This window comes from Pimephales promelas, chromosome 20 (genome assembly GCF_988280905.1).
Source record: "Pimephales promelas chromosome 20, fPimPro1.hap1.1, whole genome shotgun sequence".
Classification (NCBI taxonomy): domain Eukaryota; kingdom Metazoa; phylum Chordata; class Actinopteri; order Cypriniformes; family Leuciscidae; genus Pimephales; species Pimephales promelas.
The window spans coordinates 15,750,369-15,771,385 of record NC_142788.1 but is presented as its reverse complement, the minus strand read 5'-3'; the positions used below and the strand labels follow the sequence as shown (position 1 = coordinate 15,771,385).

The 21,017-nt window shown below is 38.1% G+C and overlaps 3 protein-coding genes across 3 annotated transcripts; 2 read left to right on the top strand and 1 right to left on the bottom strand.

Annotated features, from left to right (window-relative positions):
• The first annotated feature begins 247 nt into the window (after positions 1-247).
• dnmt3bb.3 (DNA methyltransferase beta, tandem duplicate b.3) lies at positions 248-11,285 on the top strand. Its single transcript, XM_039652385.2, has 24 exons — positions 248-622; positions 747-865; positions 1,174-1,278; positions 1,380-2,890; positions 3,934-4,081; positions 4,230-4,310; positions 4,411-4,502; positions 4,582-4,635; positions 4,976-5,119; positions 5,206-5,313; positions 5,476-5,617; positions 5,712-6,020; positions 6,123-6,167; positions 6,251-6,330; positions 7,716-7,828; positions 8,147-8,330; positions 8,418-8,502; positions 8,607-8,752; positions 8,878-8,968; positions 9,195-9,343; positions 9,530-9,615; positions 10,450-10,519; positions 10,622-10,743; positions 10,849-11,285. Exons 3-24 carry the CDS (start codon positions 1,275-1,277, stop codon positions 10,988-10,990), a joined length of 3,906 nt encoding a protein of 1,301 aa, XP_039508319.2. The 5' UTR covers positions 248-622; positions 747-865; positions 1,174-1,274; the 3' UTR covers positions 10,991-11,285.
• Positions 11,286-11,416: 131 nt separating this feature from the next.
• cdc42l2 (cell division cycle 42 like 2) lies at positions 11,417-14,091 on the top strand. Its single transcript, XM_039652383.2, has 6 exons — positions 11,417-11,829; positions 12,715-12,854; positions 13,046-13,118; positions 13,241-13,341; positions 13,418-13,615; positions 13,708-14,091. The coding sequence occupies exons 1-6, from the start codon at positions 11,802-11,804 to the stop codon at positions 13,795-13,797; spliced, it is 630 nt and encodes a 209-aa protein (XP_039508317.2). The 5' UTR covers positions 11,417-11,801; the 3' UTR covers positions 13,798-14,091.
• Positions 14,092-16,073: 1,982 nt separating this feature from the next.
• On the bottom strand, positions 16,074-19,327 carry LOC120462763 (F-box only protein 44). Its single transcript, XM_039651428.2, has 6 exons — positions 18,887-19,327; positions 18,386-18,647; positions 17,664-17,778; positions 17,427-17,522; positions 17,183-17,318; positions 16,074-17,061 (listed from the first exon to the last, which is right to left on the bottom strand). Exons 1-6 carry the CDS (start codon positions 18,902-18,904, stop codon positions 16,816-16,818), a joined length of 873 nt encoding a protein of 290 aa, XP_039507362.2. The 5' UTR covers positions 18,905-19,327; the 3' UTR covers positions 16,074-16,815.
• Positions 19,328-21,017: the final 1,690 nt, after the last annotated feature.

The following is a 21,017-nucleotide window of genomic DNA, read 5'->3' as shown; positions in this document are numbered from 1 at the left end:
AGCCCAATCTTTGCCTCCACATTTTAAGAATTAAAACATTTTGTTAGTGGCGTTATATCTTGACACCTTGTTATCTTCGACCCTGATGATTCTTCATTGCGATGGCCACAGGTTTATTCGTCTATATAAGATGCATTTACGAAAATAGTTATTGAGATATTGACCGTTTTCATTCTGAGAGTGTCAAAGTGTCAAACGAGTTCTTAGCTGTAACCAAATTAAATGAGAAAACGGCTTTTATTTTGAAACGTGAAGACAAGCATGTTTTGGATGGACAGTCGTGGAAAAGTCTTCCACTGTATAGTTGTTTAGTACCGTTTACAGTGTTTAGAAGAAGATTAATAATAGTGTTATGTGAGACTTAAGTGGTCACATAAACGTGCGATGTGAAGGAATGACCGCTATTTTGGGAGGCCATTTGCGCTTCATTGGCAGCAACATCCGTTTCCTCTCTTTCAAGTTTTCGCGGTAAATGAATGTAGCCATATGTGGATAAATGAGACATGTTCATTTACCAAGACTTATCTTCCAAGTGTTGCCACTGAATTCTGGACATATTAGGTGTATCGTAACGACGTCTTTATCTAAACGGGCTTCCGGGAAAAAAGAAAACATCTGTTCGGTTTGTAAATTAGTTCTTCCTTTCAGTAATGCGTGGGTTACATTTTCATAGTAATTTTCCATAGCAAATTACAAATTAACTGACAATATTGTGTAATGCTGTATTTATTCATTTAAAATCACAGTGCAAAAGTGTTAACATTATCAGATGTAGAAGTCGATCCATGAATCTAAAGACTGGACTAACTCAATGACATACTGCAAGGCTTTTTTTCATTCAGTCAAGTGAAGCACATCTGCTCAGGTATTTTTGTTTCCTGGTTAAAACATTTTTAATTGGATAGTCTTGTCACTTTCTTCCAACTTTCTGTGTGTGTGTGTGTGTGTGTGAAGTTGTTTGTGATTGTACAAATAGTCCTCCTTCGTATAAAAGTAATATAAAAGTCTGCATACTGTTTTCTTAGGTTCAGCGTTTTGCATATTTATTTACATAATTCCCTCTGAATATGTTTATGTGATTAAAGTTTTGTACTCTTTTTGATTGTTTTATAATGCATTTTTTTAAACAAGTATGATGTGCTATGATCAATGTTATTTTTTATTACCACATAGTTGTATCCCTTTTATAAAAACTGGAGCAGAAATTGTTGGTGAATGGACAAATCCTGAAAACATTGTACATTGTTCTGAAAACAACATGATCTGAACCAGAAATGTGTAGGTGTTTACTTTTGAGTAAAAACAAATTTGACTGAGCATATTGAAAAATGAAATAGGTCTTGTAAACATGATGCTATCTGCCATTCTTTTCTTCATAGATAAGAAGGGAGAACGTTCTTCAAGAATCAACAGTCCTCTATACAAACAATCAAAGAGTCCAAACCAGAGCATGAAGAATGCTAAAAAGAAATCAAATGAATCTTTCTCCTGCAGCCCAGCCACATTGTGTTTCATCAGAAAATATTCCCCATCTACCTCACCTGATGCTGGATCAAACTGTACCAATAGCAAGTACAGTCTAGTATTAGGCAAGAAATACCAGGAAGGAATTACAGCCATCTGCAGTCAGACTCCATACTGCCTTTATTTATACCATCCTGTGGAGCTTGAAGATGAGAAAGAGGCCAGTGTGGTCCTGTTGGGCTTTTTTGACAAAGCTACTGGGGAAAACAAGATCAGACTGCTTGATGTTCTCCATCTAAAGGAAGAGACTGCCGATGCTATCTGTACCTGCATCGTGGAGATGCTGAAGAAGTTCAGAATACCTCTAATGAACATGGCAATATTTTATTCAAATTTCCCAGATCATGAACATGTTCTTGCTGGTCTAAAGCTGCTGAAACCTGGGATTGTGTCTTTATGTGGACTTACAGATATGACAGGACGAGCGTGTCATAATGGTTTCATGAAAATGGAGTTTTCTGGCCTGATTCTGAATCTCATCACACAAATCTACAAACACTTTCCATCTTTCCCAGCTGCTCTGCAAAACTTGCTTGAAGATGTTGAGGGGTCAAACTTCAATAATCTCCTGACGTCTCAATGCTCTCTATTCTGTAGAATAATCCAGAAAATGACTTTGGCTTGGTCAGACCTTGAAAAATACTTTGGATCTCAGGAGACAATCTGTCATCTTCTCAGTGATCCCAAAATAAGACTCAACGTCCTCTTTCTTAGCCATGCTTTGCAACCGCTTTGTGATTTTCAGGAGAGTTTTGTCCGAGGTGTCGGCGTGACACAGCTGCTCCAAGATGCTTCTCAATTAGTGAGATGTTACACAGCGAGTTTCCTCAGACCAAAAACAGCAGAGTTTTTTCTTAGGAGAGGAAAAACATCGCTTGTACAGGACACAGTGGGACATTTACCTAGAGGAGAGGTTCAAGTTGGCCAACAGGCTGCTGATTTTCTCCTGCAATGCTCTGCTGAGTTGTCTGACTACTTGTACACTTTCCACAGATCCATCATTTCCTTCTACACGACTGTTACTGTTGAAATTGTTGAGCGCTTACCCTTCCCAGACTCCACCCTGAGAAACGTCTCATTAGTGTTGAGTCCAGGAAAAAAGCTTGAGGTGACCGGCAAAGTCGTCCAAGATTTAGGTGTCTGTTTTGGGGTTTGCTCAAGCCCTGAGAATGTCAGCTTGCTCACTGATGAGTTTTTGGAGTATCAGTTCATTGATGAGGGTGACGCACACCCCGCTGACCAGTCCATGGAGCAGTACTGGAAGACCAAGCTGAGGATTATGGGAAGGACATCTAGTTTTGGGAAATTAATCATTAGCCTATTGGCCCTACCCAAAACTTTGAAAAAAGAGGTCATTTTTGAACAGGTCAGTCAACTATGAAAAGTTTGAGAAACCTAATTTTAAAAACCTGATATTTACACAATGCACACATACACTGCATATCAAATCTGTCGACTTCTCAAACAGTAACGTATTTTCCGCTGTCGCAAACCTCAACTGTGCGCATGCGTCGGTGGAACCAGATGATTGGCTTAAATGTTTCCCGGCTTGACTGTTAAAAGCAGACGATTGGCTGTCCAGCGGGAGGGGTGGGACATGTGCATACAACCGCCATCTTTTGTGTTACGGCTTTTCCCTATATAGTTTTATTAAAGATTGAGGAAGTGGCATGTCTCTATATAAATAGTCTCTGGTCAAACCCTGCCCTACATTTTTTTTTTTCTAATTTCAGAAGCCGTTTCACTCGGATATACGTCACAACAAGGAAAAAATGACAATCTCAACTTCCATTTCACGCCGACTTTAAACCACAACGTAATTGGCTTTATGCCCAGCTGCACTACTTCCTGAACTTCAGCCAGCTCCTTGTTTCCTGTCTGCCATTATTGGCCAAATTGATTAATTCAGGTGTGTCTGATTATTGTTGCCATGACTACTGAGGTCAAGCACACCTGAATTAATCAATTTGACCAATAATGGCAGACAGGAAACAAGGAGCTGGCTGAAGTTCAGGAAGTAGTGCAGCTGGGCATAAAGCCCATTAACCTAACACAAAGAAAAGATGACCTACAATAAAGCTTACCTAACTATGCTCATCAAAAACATAAAAATAAATAAGTTCCAAACAAAAGAGCAGGTCTCCCCGACATTAGCACATTCTAAATAAAATGCACAACCAATCTGGCGGCTGGCAGGAACGACCGACCCGAAGCCGCAACAGTTCCCTCTATCAAACGTAAGAGGAATTTTTAAAAGGACCGACAGCTGATTATCCAATTACCACCGGCAGGCTATTAGCCAATCAATGATGATCTGATACTCAAAGAAAACCTCAAAAAGCATACACCTTTATTACAAAGACATAAGGACTAATGCACATAACGTAACAGTGTCATATTCTTTCTCAGATGTTTAATCAAACTTACAATCTCAATGGGAGTAAAATGGAGGACTGTGAGGAGAAAGACATGGCTGAGGACGATGCCACAGACAGTAGCTCATATAAAAGCGCTCCATCACACCTCAGCCCAGAGACTCAAAGGAGCATCACATCCGGTAAAGAGACAGGTCGTTGTACCTTTGAAGCTGAAAAATATGTTATAACATTATAACTCGATGACAAAGTTAATAAAAGACTGTTGATGAACTGATCTCTATTTGCTATACTGTACATCACACTCTAACAAATGTGTTTGATTCTCAGATGTGATCGACTTAAGGGAAGAGGAAGACATTATGCCAGTCTCTTGTGATTCCGGCCCAGAAAGTCAAAAGGACCAAAAAGGTTTCAGGTTCTCTTTAAATATACCAGCTAGTGGTATTTTATTCTTTCTGAAACTTTGCAACCTGGCCCAAATCAAACTTTACTTTTGTCCTTTTGCCAGGAGATCACCAATATGTTTCCAGTGATGATGAGTTCAGCAGTAGTGATGAAGATGAGTACAGCAGCAGTGATGATGATGTTGTATGGACTAAGGTAAATATGTACTTGTTTGCAAAGAAGGGCTGTGTTTTGTTGTGGATATCTTGATTGAACATATTGCTCTCTCTACCAGAAAAGAAAAGGAAGTATCTCAAATAACAATGAGAAAACAACCAGTCAATACCAGGTAAGAACTTTAACATTTCTAAAAATGAAAGACTTTTATTACTGTATGCATTGTAGTAAAAGCTGAAGTGTGTCATTTCTGTTGCTAAACATCATCAAAAGGAATTGTATAAAAATTAATTCAAGCCTTCAAGTTTCAAAAATTATACAACTTAACCATAAAAGTATTATAATGTGAAGGCCATTTGGTTCATCATCTTCTATATTGTAAGTTTTTTTAAAGTCATGTGAGGATTTATAGTCATTGGGTAGCTTTATAATATGGGAAGAACATTTCTCAAATTACACAGTGAATCTTGGTGATCAGATATTAGACTGTCTAATGTCTGCTGCTTTTTTAGGGCAATTACACAGTCGGTGAGATGGTTTGGGGGCCAATTGAGGGCTTTGGTCTTTGGCCTGGACTAGTTCAGATGTGGGACAGCAAGAGGCCTTGTGGCTCCATACGTAAAGTGATTTTCTTTGGGAATAGGATGCTGTCAGAGGTACACAAATGCAGAGTCTTGTGTGCAAATTTTGTGCTTTTATTTAGTCAACCAAAAAATCATGTTATATATTTTTTCCATTGCAGATCCAAGCTGACGATCTTCTGCCCTTCTATTCATTTGCTAAGTGCTTCTGTTCTAATTCCTTTGCTACAGTAGCAACATATAAAGAAGCAGTTTTCAATTCTCTGCAGGTAATGCAAATTTTATTTGGCTTTATCATGTTTTAGCACTCTAACATCAATTTACCAGTGTGTAGATTGCTATTTAAAAAATCAAACAAATTCTCCATGCATGGACATAACAACAAACACTTGTAAACATGTAAGCAAGGTTTTATACAAAATATTCTCTAGGTGGCGTCCAGGCGCAGTAGAATGTTTTTTTCTCTCGAGACGGACTCTACGGATGAGCTGCTTAGAGTTATGTTGAACTGGGCCTTTGGAGGCTTTAAGCCAACGGGTCCAGATGGACTTCGACCTCAATCAGAATATAGTGGTATGCATTGCAACAGATAAATACTGAAGACACTCTTTGGACTTTAAGTCTCTGTTTCATATTCATTTGTATTTGCCTTTTTTTGCTTCCTTAGAAGAGGTTTTTATGCCACGATCAGTGAATGGGAATGTTGGATCCTCTACGAACTGCAAAGACTATCGAGAAAAATTATTTAAATTAACTGTAACTCTAAATAAACTCCCTGAATCTGTGGACCTGCACAAAGGTTCGATAAACCTAAGAAAAACAGATGTTTACAGAGAATTCATGCAGCCCAGATTGAATCAGAGATCCTTGCAGACTCCGAGGACACACAGAGAACAGAATCGCACAAACTGGAATAAGTATCTAAATTACAGAGAAAGTATGCAGGTCGAGTCCAGACAGAACAGCCAAAAAAGATGTATGTACACCATTTGATACTTATTATTGCTATTGAAAATTGTGATGGTAAACAAAAAAAAGAGTCCCATGTAACCTGGTGTTTATTGAAATTTTCTCACAGATCAAATGGTACATGAATTTCTGGAGAACAAGAGAAACATTGAAGGTGAGAGACTCTCTTTCTAGACCTTAAAATAACTCTTGGAAATGAGAAAAGTTCATCCTAGTTTCGCTGCTTTTCCCTCGCAGAGTTCTGCTTATCATGTGGGAGTACATTCGTCGAAATCATCCACCCACTCTTCCAAGGCAGCCTGTGCATGAAATGCAAGGTACAGTAATATTACACAGCTTTAGATGTTCCTCATGTGTCACGTCACACATTTGTAGTTTTCAAGGATGTAGTCAATGAATCTAGGTTGTCTTAATTTTCATGCTGGCCAGTAGGACACCTACTTCCACTTAGAGTTTGGTTATTTCAGCTACACCCATTAGTAAGATGCATAAAATCATCTATATACTGTCAGTGACTGGCACTGCATAAAGATAAAGTCCTGTTAAAGTCCAGTGCCCTCAGCAACAATTTTGGTGAGTACAGCTCCTATCTGTTTGACTCTATTTGTCAATCTATTGTTTAGATACATACAATAAATGCAATCTCACCGTGGACTCATTAAAGGAGTAGTTCACTTTAAAAAAAAACTTTTGCTAATAATTTACTCACCCCCATGTCATCCAAGATATCCATGTCATTCTTTCTTCAGTCGAAAAGAAATTAAGTTTTTTGATGAAAACATCCCAGGATTTTTCTCCATCCAACGGACTTCAATGGGAACCAAACAGTTCGAGGTCCAAAAGACAGTTTCAGTTCTCACTGTTCAAAGGGCTTTAAACGATTCCAGATTGCTCTGCTCTGTGAAGCGCGTTCGTGACTCCTGTTCGAACTCAAAATGAACAAATCTTTTGTTGTGTCATTTGGTTGATTCAACGAACAAAATGAACAAATTGACTTGGAAAAAGATTCATTCATTTTGATAAACGTGTTCGAACTGGAGAGTCACAAACGCGCATCACAGAACATAGCAAGGCGACCATTTGAGCTTATAAAACTTAACTTTTTTTTTTTTTTTTTTTAAATGAGCGATCGTTTCACTTGTTAAGACCCTTATTCATCGTCTGGAATCCTCTTCGTTGCCCTGAAACTCTCTTTTGGACCTTGAACCGTTTGGTTCCCATTGAAGTCCATTATATGGAGAAAAATCCTGGAATGTTTTCATCAAAAACCAAATTTCTTTTCGACTGAATAAAGAACGACATGGACGTCTTGGATGACATGGGGGTGAGTAAATTATCAGCAATTTTTTTTTTTTTAAGTGAACTACTCCTTTAAGTTTGCTGCTCTAACTTAAGTAGCTGGTCCAACTCATGCTTATGCACATTAAACATTAAACTAGGTAAACCGTAAATGCTCATTGAAATGATTGATTCTAATGTGAACAGCATTACATGGGCAAATAGCAAGGGAAGTGGGACTTTAACTGCCATTAACCACAACGATTTCTTCCATTCATTTTTGGACTGTTTAGATATGACAAAGCTGACCTCAAACCAACTTTGTATTGAAAGACTGCACCCTTTGCTACACCATTGTTCTGTTCATCCGTGTTTAGTAATGCCACTACTTGTCACTGAATGATTTCAATTGTGTCACATGTAGTATAATTTCACGGAGACGCTGTACCGTTATGATGAAGATGGCTATCAGTCGTACTGTACCGTGTGCTGTTCTGGCATGGAGGTCATTCTGTGCGGCCATGACAGCTGTTGTCGGTGAGTGGGGTTGTGTTGAACACATATTACTAAGGTTAAGCTGCACAATTTCTCAGTCACATTAGTGACATTGATCATGTGACTGTTTTCACTCCCAAGCCCAAGTTTTTGCTAATGCTGGAAAACATGCAAAATCTTGTAAAAAGTTAATGCTTTCAGTCATGAAAGCAAAAGATATTTCTGAAGTTCAGGTTCCTTTTAAATGGAATTTTTGACTTGCTGTAAATTGCTAAAGTTAATTTCAATCAGAAAAATGCATTGTAATAATTTTCACAAATTTTGACCACCAATCTAATTTGGTCTCTTTTCTTTCTTTAGCTGCTACTGTGTGGACTGTCTGGATATCCTGGTGGGCGAGGGGACCTTCGACCGGCTGAAAAACGTGGACCCGTGGACCTGTTACCTGTGTGCACCTGAGAGCAGCTCTGGAGCCTTGAAGCCCAGGCATGACTGGAGCATCCGTGTGCAGGAATTCTTTGCCAACAACAGTGCCATGGAGTTTGTTAGTGCTCGTTTCATATACTTCATCATATTGTACAAATCGATTTGGATTTGTTTTGGTTTGACTTCTGACATTTGTCTTCCTCAGGAGCCCCATCGTGTTTACCCATCGATCCCTGCTACCCTGCGACGTCCAATCAGAGTCCTTTCCTTATTTGATGGCATAGCCACTGGTAACTTCTCATCTTCTTGGACCACTTGTAGTTTAATGCACGTCTATCACAGTCTGTTCTTGTACTGGTCATGTGGTTCATTTAAATGCATTTTCGTGTTTCAGGATACCTCGTTCTAAGGGATCTTGGCTTCAAAGTGGAAAAATATGTGGCCTCAGAAGTTGATGATGAATCGGTGACCGTCTCTATGGTCAACCATGATGGAAAAATCACTCATGTGGCTGATGTTAAAAACATTACGAAAGAACATGTATGCAAGATAATATTGTTTACTTTCTGTTAATAATTGTTAAAACCTCTCAGTACAAATGCACTGAGATTTAATTACACATTTGATGAAGAATCTGTTCATTGTTCTTCTCTTTCATTGTTCAGATTAAGAAATGGGGTCCGTTTGATCTTCTCATCGGTGGAAGTCCATGCAATGACTTGTGCACAGCCAATCCTAGTCGAAAGGGCTTGTTTGGTAAGTCATGTCTGATGCATGTTGCACACAAAATGAGAAGCACTTACTTGATCTGGCAACTGGGATTTTCCTGTCACTTTTAGGGGAAATTCTAAGAAAACGTCATGGCTCTGAGAATTTTCTTAGAATTTGGCCGCTAGGAGACACTTTTTGCACAAAAATTCTTTAGGGATACGGGCCTGGTCACATATAGTTTATTTCATCTGAGATTCCCCTTACTCTGCAGAGGGCACTGGGCGGCTCTTTTTCGAATATTATCGGCTTCTGAATGTTATGAAGCCGAAGGAGGACGACCCACGGCCGTTCTTCTGGCTGTTTGAGAACGTGGTGTCGATGGAAAACAAGGTTAAAGCGGACATTTGCCGCTTTCTGGAAGTAAGTGTGAATTTGTTTTGTGGTATTGCTGTTTGAACCTGTTCGGTGAGTCAAATACCCTCTGCAGATTCTTGTCAATTTAAAAAACGTGTGCAAAACTGACATCTCAAATCGTGGCCTCGCATTGTCAGTGTTATTTTTTTTCTGGTCACATGGTGTAATAAACGTGTGTGTTTTGTTTTTTAGTGTAACCCTGTGCTTGTTGATGCTGTGAAAGTGAGTCCAGCTTACAGAGCAAGATACTTCTGGGGGAACATACCTGGCATGAACAGGTGAGTCTGTTATTCATATGACTATCACACCCACTTAAAAGTCTTTTCACTTTTTTTGGGTAAGTTAACATGACAATAACGCTTTAACAGGTAAAAAATAGCAATGGTAATGCAGGCTTTGACCTGATGAATCAAACGTAGTTCAAGCCAGGGTTGCCAGATCTAAGGTTTTTGTTACTTTTGATAAGAAACAGTCTCAGCTTTCAAATTATGTGCATTTTTATCATGAAATTAAAACATTTGACGCTCTTAAATATGACGTGACAGATCGCTGTAGCACTTCAGTTCAAGCAGCAGTGTGTGAACAATATCACTTAATGTTGCATTATCTCAGGAAAGATAACCAGTGTTGACAGTCCGTTAGTTAGCTATAAAAACACCAGAGAACAGCTCATTTACTGTTAGTTATATATGGATGTTTGAATAAATTTGCCATGAAGTGTTTATGAAAACTACCTGTTGTGCAACTGAGTAATTTACAAGCTTTTCAGATTTTATTTAAGAGTGAATATTATATCTGAAAATAAGTATCAGTTGAATATAATAGCTCGGCTGTTAATTTTAATCTTGAATATTATAGTGTACCAAATTAGAGGGTTCCCTGTATAGTTTGCAGCATTTTCTGGGATTTTTTTTTCCTTAAGAAAAATCTAACCATCGGCTTCAGCGAATATCATTCTGAACAATCGTCTATCGGTATCGACAGAGATATATAGTGTCGGTGGATCTCTATTGTGCATCTTGAGTTAAAACAATAGCACTGACATATCTCATTTTAAACAGCTCAAACATGCATTTTAGTCCGGGACTAGTTTTTTCTTTTGTTTTGACCAGACCAATCACAGCATCTCAGAAAGATAAAGTCAGTCTTCAGGAATGTCTGGAGGCCGGCCGCACTGCAAAGGTTTGTCATTACAGCCATAGATATTTTAATGATCCCATTACACTTAACTGTTTCAGTGTTGTCCATGTGAGTTCTGACGCTATGTAATCTACCATTTTGCAGTATGAAAAGGTTCGCACTATCACCACACGACCAAACATACAGAAACCAGGCGTCGATGACAGGCATTACCCCATCATCATGAATGGAAAAGATGACAGTTTGTGGATCACTGAATTGGAGAAGTAACTTTTACTTATTCTATCCTTTTAGTTTTATAATCTTTTCAAATTCAGTCACACATATGTATTTGATTCATGATCATGCACTCTTCACTTGCACTTTGACAGGATATTTGGATTTCCAAAGCATTACACAGACGTGAAAAATATGGGGCGTATGCAGAGGCAGAGAGTGCTGGGGAAGTCCTGGAGTGTCCCTGTCATAAGACATCTTTTAGCACCACTAAAGGATTACTTTGCTTGTGACTAAGTACTCTTGAAATGAATTGAAGTTTATGGTGCACTTTTCATCTTTCTCTTTTAGAGTAAAAAGACTCAGGGAAACTATAGTTTATTTTTTATTGTTTTACATCTTTAAAAAGTAATAAACTTAAATGTGTGTAGTGCTCTGTGAAGTGACGAGATACTAGACCTTTGTATTATTTAGAACTGAAATTAGGTTTGCAGTGATCAAAATTAACTTATCATTTATTCAGGCTGTTATTTATTTGAACTGGTTTCCCCTGGAAATGTTTTTGTTTTTTGTTTTTGAGGTTTTTTTTGTTTTTTTACTTATTTAAAATAAGTAAAGTGTTGTTCCATTTATATTAAATATGTTTATTTAATCAATTAATGGAAATTGTCACTATGATGTCTTAGCCTATAACTAGATATAAACCTGTAACTGAGTTTAGAATGAGTATCATCAAATGTCAGATAAGAGAAAACATAACAGAATTCACCACAGACTATTATTTTTTTTTTTACCTTAGTTTTATATCACCTTCATTTTTGCTCAAATCTATTTTTCTTTTGACACTTTTATTAATGATGTGCATTATTCGGATGGTATTTAAAACGTAAATTTTAAAGTCTTAAAACGAGTTACTTGCTAAGGCTTTACATGACATGAAAAAAGAGACTTTTATTTTGAAGTGTGTTTGGTAGAGTCCTGTTTTAGATGGACAGCACCGTTGTTTATCAATTATTAGTTTACAATGCTTGTAGTAGAAGTAAAGAGCAGTACCATGTGTGAAATGTTTACATAGTTAACAGTAGACAAGTTCATCTGTTGTTTAAACATGTTTCATCAGGCTGTTAAGAAACTAGGTATCTATCATAATGTCAAAATTTGGTCACTGTCTTGTATTACACGTGCTATGCTTTAAGAGTTCTTACTGAAGACGTTTCATTTAGAAGTCATGCTTATGTTGGTGTGTCATTATCAAAATGTTCGCAACTTAAAACAATGTTAGAAGTTTTGAGTTAAGACCACTTTTATAGATTAAAACTGATGGTAAGTATTAGCATCCTGGAATGATTACTAATAAAATACAACTTTACTGTTTTTATTTTATTCATTGAAAGTTATTTATATTCACAAAAGAATAAAAACACCCGTGACATTCTTATAAAATATTATTTTAAGAGAAGACATGCATGGCATCTCAAAACATGCTGGTCAAACTAAAATAAATACATGAAACCCAATATTTTCAGCCTGGGACATGGCAAAATATGTGAAACAGGTCATTTTCTTTTATTGTCCTAACATTCCTAACAAATTATCTTTTAAATCGTTATATAATGAAATGTATATTTTAGTTCCCTGGGTTGAATAATTCATATATTTAACAAAAAATGTAAGTAAATCCTTTTCTGTAAGATTTCTTAAATACTTGATCACTGAAACTGGAAGATTACTTTTCATGAGTGAATATAGTAGAGTTAGTCTCAATATTTTGAAAATAACCCACCTGTCGCATTATAAAATCAGAATAAATATTCACACAATTATTTGAATCTTAGCAGAGCTTTTGTGGAAGAAGGAAGAAAAAACGTGTGGCTTATAAATTCAAGACATTTATACCAAGATGGCGTTTTGCTTTCAAGTATTTTATAGGAAGCACAAATTCACAATCAAAACTTTTTTCTCTCTATTGACATGTATCCTAACCCTCTCTGTAAATTAATGGCATTTGTTATGAATTACAGATTCTTTGATGCCAGATGCTGGAAAGCAACTTTTGACAACAGCAATGTCTTCAATTAAATGTATGGTGGTTGGAGATGGTGCCGTTGGTAAAACCTGCTTTTTGGTTTCATTTACAAACAAGTTCCCATCAGAACCGACAGTAAGAAATTGACTTTTTTTTTTTAATTGATATGTTCCTGTCTACCAGCTTGAAAAAGAATATACAACATTTGTACAAATTATTAGTGATAACAGCTGTATAGACCGTTAAATCCCATCAGTTGCATTACTCATGGAAATAATCCTGTCAAGGTACTGTCAATTCAGTTGCTTTGTCATGTTCTTTTTCAGGTGTTTGACAGCCAAGCTGTGACTGTAATGATTGGTGGTGAACCATATTCTATTAGATTGTTTGATGCTGCAGGTATATGATGATAATGACAATAATCCATCAATTTATAATACACTGTGGGTCATATCTTAAACATATTTCAAATGAACACAATTTGCAAAACTCACAAACCTAAGTATTTAACTATTTTGTAGGTCAGGATCAATTCCGGCCCCTAAGCTATCCCCAAACAGATGTCTTCTTAGTGTGTTTCTCTGTAGTTTCTCTTTCCTCGTTTGAAAATGTGAAAGAAAAGGTGAGTCTGTCTGTGATCTGTCAGTAATGTGGAATCATTTTATTTTTTTGCTAACAACAATTCATTTAAAATGCAGTGGGTGCCTGAGATAACCTATTACTCCCCGAAAACCCCCTTTCTGCTGGTTGGAACGCAGATTGACCTAAGAGATGATCCTATAACTATTGCAAGGCTTGCAAAAAACAAACAAAATCCAATCAACCCAGAGACAGCCCAAAAACTAGCCAAAGACTTAAAGGCTGTGAAATATGTTGAATGCTCTGCTCTAACACAGGTGGGTATGCTTGTTGAGTATGTTCTGTTTCTAAAGTCGTGCTTTCGCTTTATTAGCATAACAAAGAGATTCGCTTTTTCCCTTCATTACAGAAAGGACTGAAGAACGTATTTGATGAGGCGATATTAACAGCTTTAAAGCCCAGAGGGTCCAAGAAGACATGCAAATGTGTTATTTTATGAGCTGAACACATGAATTTGGACATAAACCAACAGATTTTCTTTTTTTTTTTTTTTATCAGGAAAGTAACAATAGCATACCCAACAGTTTCCCCCCTCCCACTATATACCATGGTGCCCATGTCCCATGATTAGATATGTGTGCAGCTTTTACACATACAACTCTCATTTGTGATACTAAAACACTCTTCTTAACAAAAAGGTTGGTATGGTAGGCTGGTGGGGTAAGATGTGCCACTTTTATTTAAGTTGCCAAATAATAAGAGGAGAAATGTTTAGTAAATAGGAGTAAAATAGGCCAATTTATATGTGTGGATATCTGTCATAGATCCATACGAATATGACTTCTTTAAAACAATGTCAAGTTGAGTCATTGGATAATATCTGAGAAATGTTTATTTAAAAAATATTTATAGCCTACAGAAAGCTCTTGCTGCACATTATTCACACTTTCTAAAAAAAAATACTTAAACCTGTGATTTGGAGTATTTTAAAAAATATAGGCCTACATGGTTTTATACATTGCCACTGTACCAAAAAGTATGCAATATATTTTTAGACTAGAATAAACTTTAGCATTTAGCAAGGGGAAAATGGTCAAAAATCACCTTTTCTCTCTTTTTTTTTTTTTGTCAAACATGTCAATTTAAAAAAAAATGCTCACATGAAAGCAGTGATGTGTCTTTCCCGCTGCTTCATTTATATATGCAATTATACATATTAAATTCAATAGTGACAATGTGACCTTGTAGCCCAAGTCTGAAACTAAGCAGGGTTGAGCCTGGTCACTACATGGATGGGAGACTTAGGTTGCTGCTGGGGGAGGTGTTAGTGAGGACAGCAGGGGGCGCTCACTCTATGGTCTGTGTGGATCCGAACACCCCGGTTCAGGCCCTGGCCCTGTTTACACGAGAATGCTCGCGGGTGAAAACGTAAAAATATTTTATCGGATGTGCCTTTCGTTTACACGGCGACGGCGTTTTTGAGGCTTAAAAACGCAAAAAAAAGTGAAACCACCCTCCAGAGTGGAAATCTTAAAAACGCGCCACCGCCGCGTTCCCGTGTAAACGGTAAAAACGCAAAAGTCTGCTTGACGGTGAAAGTTGTACGCAGGCGGGTGGACTTGGTGTTGTTTTAGTATGCACTCCAGCCACCTGAAGTGCATACTACATTGAATTTCACACACTTTTGCGTCACCATTTGCACGCGGATTTCCCACACAAAACGCTCGTCTAAACGCAGAATAAAAAGTGATGACGCAACGCCACTTTTGCGTTTTCTCTTCAGAATCGTTTCCGTGTTAGCCTTAGTGACAGGGACACTACTGTAACAAGCACTGTCCTTTGAATGAGATGATAAACCGAGGTCCTGATTCACTGTGGTAATTAAAAAGTAGGGGTGTAACCCTGACATCGTGTCCAAATTTGGCCATTGGCCTCTACCCCTCATGGCCTCCTAATCATCCCCAAATACACCCACCTAAAGGATTATTAGGAACACCTGTTCAATGTCTCATTAATGCAATTATCTAATCAACCAATCACATGGCAGTTGCTTCAACGCATTTAGAGGTGTGGTCCAGGTGAAGACAATCTCCTGAACTCCAAACTGAATGTCAGAATGGGAAAGAAAGGTGATTTTGAGCATGGCATGGTTGTTGGTTCCAAACAGGCCAGAGTAATTCACAATCTGCTCAGTTACTGGGATTTTCACCACACCCATTTCTAGGGTTTACAAAGAACGGTGGGAAAAGGGAAAAACATTCAGTATGCGGAAGTCCTGTGGGCGAAAATGTCGGAGGAGAATGGGCTGACAAACCCATTAGAGCATTTTTGGGATGTGGTGGAACGGGAGCTTTGTGCCCTGGATGTGCTTCCCACAAACTGCGAGATGCTGTCCTATCAATATGGGCCAACACTTCATTTAGGTGAGTGTTTTTACTGATTGGCTTTGTCACTGTGTGGTGGGCGTTCTGTTGCAATATGGCTGCCGTCGCATTATCCAGGAGGATGCTGCACATTGGTGGTGTTTGAGGAGATTCCCCCCATCTATGTAAAGCACTTTGAATGCTGTGAAAAGCGTTATATAAATGTATCGAATTATTATTATCAATAGAGATAAATTCATGTTATGGAAACATGTCTGAAACTCAAGTTCTTAATGAAGGCCCTCCTTAAACATGAATGAGTTGTCAAGCAAGGTACTCAGTCTCACTGTAACACAGTGTTTGGGAGATAATAAGGTGGCCTAGATAATTAAGAAAGGAAGACCAAGAGGCCTTTTTAAATATAAACAGCCAAATACTCATTTATATATATTGTGCAAAAATAAATACATACATGACAATCTTCATCTTCATGTACAACAATTAGAGATGCACCTAATTTTCTTAAGGCTTTTTTAAGTTCACCCTTACATAGAACAGTGTTTCTCATAACAGACAACACATTCAAACAGAGTTGAGGTACTTGAGTCTTGCTTGCACTTGTCACAGACTCTAAAGCATTTTTACTTGGACTTGACTCTGGCTCAATTCGTCGGGACTCGAAAAAAGTCCAGAGCTGTCGTTGAAATTCGTGCATATGTTCTTCGGTCTTGTAGTTTAAACATTCAAGTGATTTATCAATTGTTCAAACTCAATAAGACGTGGAAGATAACTGAATTTGGTCCTTGCAAGCTGTCTGAAATGGCGCATAACACCGGAATGCATTTTCATCTTTTCATATCCCAATACGCTGTTTCCATTGCTTTTTTTTCCCATTGTTTCCACGCCATTACTAAAAGTAACATGGTTAGTTACCAGTTGAATTTATATCGATGATACAGTCAAGTCTCGCTCTATAGTTTTTCACATCAGAAAAGCCGTTACTCAGAAATGTCCCAATACAGAAATCGGCCATTACTTCCATTAGCCTACACAACTTATAGTTTGCTCAGCAGGATACTATTAATGAGAAGATGTGAAATAAAAATACGTGCTTAAAACAAGCCTAAGATATTGACTTAATGATGAAGTAATATTTAGTTCTTGACTCTCTTTTTGACTAGACGTGGACTCAAATAACGTGGTCTCCAACGCAACATTGCGGGACAGATCTCTGGACTCGAATAAGGTGGACTCCCACCCAACATTGCAGGACAGATCTCCACGCTACTATTAGTGACCCGTATTCCATAATGGCCTGCCCAGAACTGGGTATCCTTCCCACCGTGAGTGAAACGGATAAACCGAACTCCAGGTCCATAATCCTTAAAGACGTAGGTCATCTGAAAAAAATAAATAAATAATGATACAATATATATATATATATATATATATAAATATAAAGAGAGAGAGAGACAGTTATTTAATTAAATGTGATTGTTAATTTTATTTCCCTCTACTCACTTCACACCACTTCGTATCATTCCACTGTTTAAAGAAAACTGGTTCAGGCTCAAACATATAGATGGGTGTCATCTTCTGATCAAGCAACTCTACACAGATCTGATACTCACACCCACAATCGCAGCGCTGGGCATACCTGCAGCAGACAAAACATTTGAAAATTATACTTAATTGTACTTCAGTTAGTATAATAAATAAACCACTGATATGTTAACATAACATGGGAGTTTGAACAAACACTCACCAGTCTGATATTTTGATATGAGGTTGATGCTGATCCATTAAAGCAGCATTATAACCTTCTTTCTTCAAATCAATCAGCTGTTGCTTCAAACATAACCTTGAGGACAAAGATTATAGGTGTCAAAAAAGGCCTCTGACTCATCTATTGTCATATTGGTTAAACTGAATGATAATTGTATTTTAATGCAAATAATTTCAGTTTGAACTTTCAAATGAAGAACTGTCAAATCATACTTACATGTAAGAGGTGACAAAGCATTTTGGCACTGTGTTATTTGAGATTTCTACAGAATTATCTTCTATTCCCCAGCAGTCACCACCGTTCTGTACAATCTTCCATCCTTTGAACTCATCTAATCAGACCAACAGAGAGGAGAACGTTAGGAGCAAGTGACATTAGTGGCAAACGAATAGTGTTAATGTTTTATTTTATTTTTTATTACAACACACGTACCAGACATTCATATAAGCCAATAGACATAAGAGTCTTTGAATATTATCTTGCACAAAGGGGGCTTTGAATCATTTAAACCTGAGTAAATCATTTTTTAGGACTTATAGGTCCCTCTCGGAAGTTTGCCATTTCTGCATGTACATGTACCTTGAAATGTGCTCTAGTCTAAAGATCAGTATTTGTTCCAAATATTGAGGTATTCATAAACGTCTGTTTAACCAACATTTGTTAAACCAACCACATAAGTATAATAGGAAAAAATATTTTTTTGCAATACCAATTCAGAAGTAATCACTCAAAAAAAAGAAAAAGCAATTTTTAAATGGTCAAGCAACCAACTTCTTTACGTTGTTAAACCTTCTGCGTTTCCAAAAAGCATACAGAAAACCATTGTTAGTGGCACCATATGGTCTCTATGATCAGCTTAGGTTCATGAGACTTTTGAGAAACAGCCCAGAATGTGAAGTGCACTGCTTTATTAAAACACTATCAGTCCAGTGGCTCACCTTCTGCTCTGGGATTCTTGAGCAAGTTACGTTGTTTCTTAGATATAAAGTAAAACAGGCGCCAATCCTTTGGGGGTCTGGAAGCATCACAGGGCTGGATCCCCTCTCTCCGACAGCGCTCTTTCCAGTATGAAGCACTGTCCACCAGCTCCTTCCACTCACGACACACCAGCCGACAGACTCGCACCACCTGATGTTCAGGCAGGTTCAGTAGAATCTCTTCAACCACAGCTAGAGGAATATCTGGTGGCAGAACTGTGCACTGACAGAGCAAAAAAAAGATTACCTTTCAATTTAGATCCAGCTGTGGAACATGGTTGTTGATCATCTGCTACCATGTTCCACCTCCATTTTAAGATGGCATGACCATGGTTTATTGCTGGTCCACAAATAGTCGACTTATTATAAGACATGTCAGACAACATTGTATGGCCAAGTTACAATATGATGCTAATTCTCTATTCAACTGGCTATTACTGAACCAAGAACTCAAAAACTTACCGAGTGTGAATGACCCATCCTTGATTTATTTATTTTTTTAAATTAAGTCACTTTTGCGCGTTTGAACCTTCAAAAACGGAAGTTACGTTTCAAAGTCTGACAATGTTACAAAGAAAAAGACAATTAAAATAATAGTAACGTTAGCCACTTTCGCATTAGTTATATGTCAGACCGATTTCTGTCCTCTTGCAGCAGGACTCTAATCTGCTTGTGGTAAACTGCACTATAACTATATATCTGGCAGTGGAGCGTGACGACTCACTCTACCGGCTGACCCTGTCAACTGATCCGGTACTTCTTTCCAGAATAGATTTCTCATTAGTCACATGTAGCAGCATTCTAGACTTCATACGCCGCTTAATCGGAATCGTTTTAATCACGTTTCACGAGATTCATTCCAAATCGAAAGTTCGAGCGTCATATCCCCGCCCACAACTATGACGCATGCATACGGGTGCTCATGAGGTTTCTGCGGAACAAGGGCGTTTTCTAACGGGAATACCATGGGGCAGAGCCAGTATGCGTTTTTCAACCTCTTTAGGAGATGTATATGATATTCTTCTTTGAGACGAATACAATCGGAGTTAAAGTTATATTAAAAAAATGTCCTGGCCCTTCCAAGTTTTATAATGGCTGTGAATGGTTGTTTCTTTTTTGAAAGTTCATAAAAGTGCATCTATCCATCATAAATGTGCAAAAAAATAAATAAATAAATAAAAAATAATATATAAAAAAATATTCATATTCAAGTTGTGCAAATTTAAGTCAAATCCGGTTGTTCGTTCGGCCGGCCCGGAAGATAGTTATTTTATTTTGTGAAGTTTTAAATACTGATATTTTTATTATATCTCCATCTTCCTCATCACTCCACACATACAGTCAACATCTGAGATCTTTCCATCAGCTATATGTTCAAGCACTTCAAGAAGTTAAGAACTGTATTTTCTGCATATGAAAAAGTTTCAAAAATGTATCGGTGTGATATCCATTTTTTATAGCCTATATAAGAAATTTCAGTCAGAATTACTGGACATGTGATTTCAGTAACAGGCTTTCGAACCCTGTCCATTCTAATGGACAGACACATTTGAAAAGAATAACAGCGGTTCAATTTCTCATTATTGCAATTATTTACTCAACCAATCACATGGCAGTTGCTTCAATGCATTTAGGTGTGTGGTCCTGGTCAAGACAATCTCCTGAACTCCAAACTGAATGTCAGAATGAGAAAGAAAGGTGATGATTAAAGCAATTTTGAGCGTGACATGGTTGTTGGTGCCAGACGGGCCGGTCCGAGTATGCACGAACGTGCTGGATTCGCTGTTTGGATACCGGTGTAGGTTTGCAAAGCCATGAACCTAAATAGTAACGCAACGACCGCCATTGTTGATGGAAGGCTTGTTCGAGATGCATCGGAGCGGCGTAGACATATCAGAGCTGCGGTAGTGTTTGGAGAGCATACGATTCCTTCTGCTTTTGGATCTCTCTCGCAGTTCGAGATTCGCAGTGCCGAACCATCTCGAACAAGCCTTGTGTGTTAGTGTGTGCCGCGCTAGCGTTGTTGAGCAACATGAGATGTATACATTGAGATATAAAGATCTGGCTCTGTGATGGCTCTCTAGCCTGTGGAAAGGCAAACCGGTTCTTTGAAAGCTCATCAGTCGAACCGGCACTAGCTCTGAACCAGCACCTGGTTCTTGTTGGTGGAAAAGGGGTATCAGATCAGATGGTAGAATCAGAATTTGGCGTAAACAGAATGAGAACATGGATCCATCATGCCTTGTTACCACTGTGCAGGCTGCTGGTGGTGGTGTAATGGTTTGGGGTATGTTTTCTTGGCACCATTTAGACCCCTTAGTGCCAGTTGGGCATTGTTTAAAGGCCACAGCCTACCTGAGCATTGTTTCTGAGTCTGACCATGTCTCACTTTGTGCACTGGGATTCTTGAGCAAGTTAGAGAGACTGAACCTGCAAGTGGAAACACAGAAGTTATGTCGCCCATTTGGATGATATTAAAGTAAACCAACTGAAACACAAATAATAGAAGCTACTTTCCCTTTATGGCCGCCATGTACCCAATCTCTGATGGCTACTTCCAGCAGGGTAATGCACCATGTCACAAAGCTCGAAT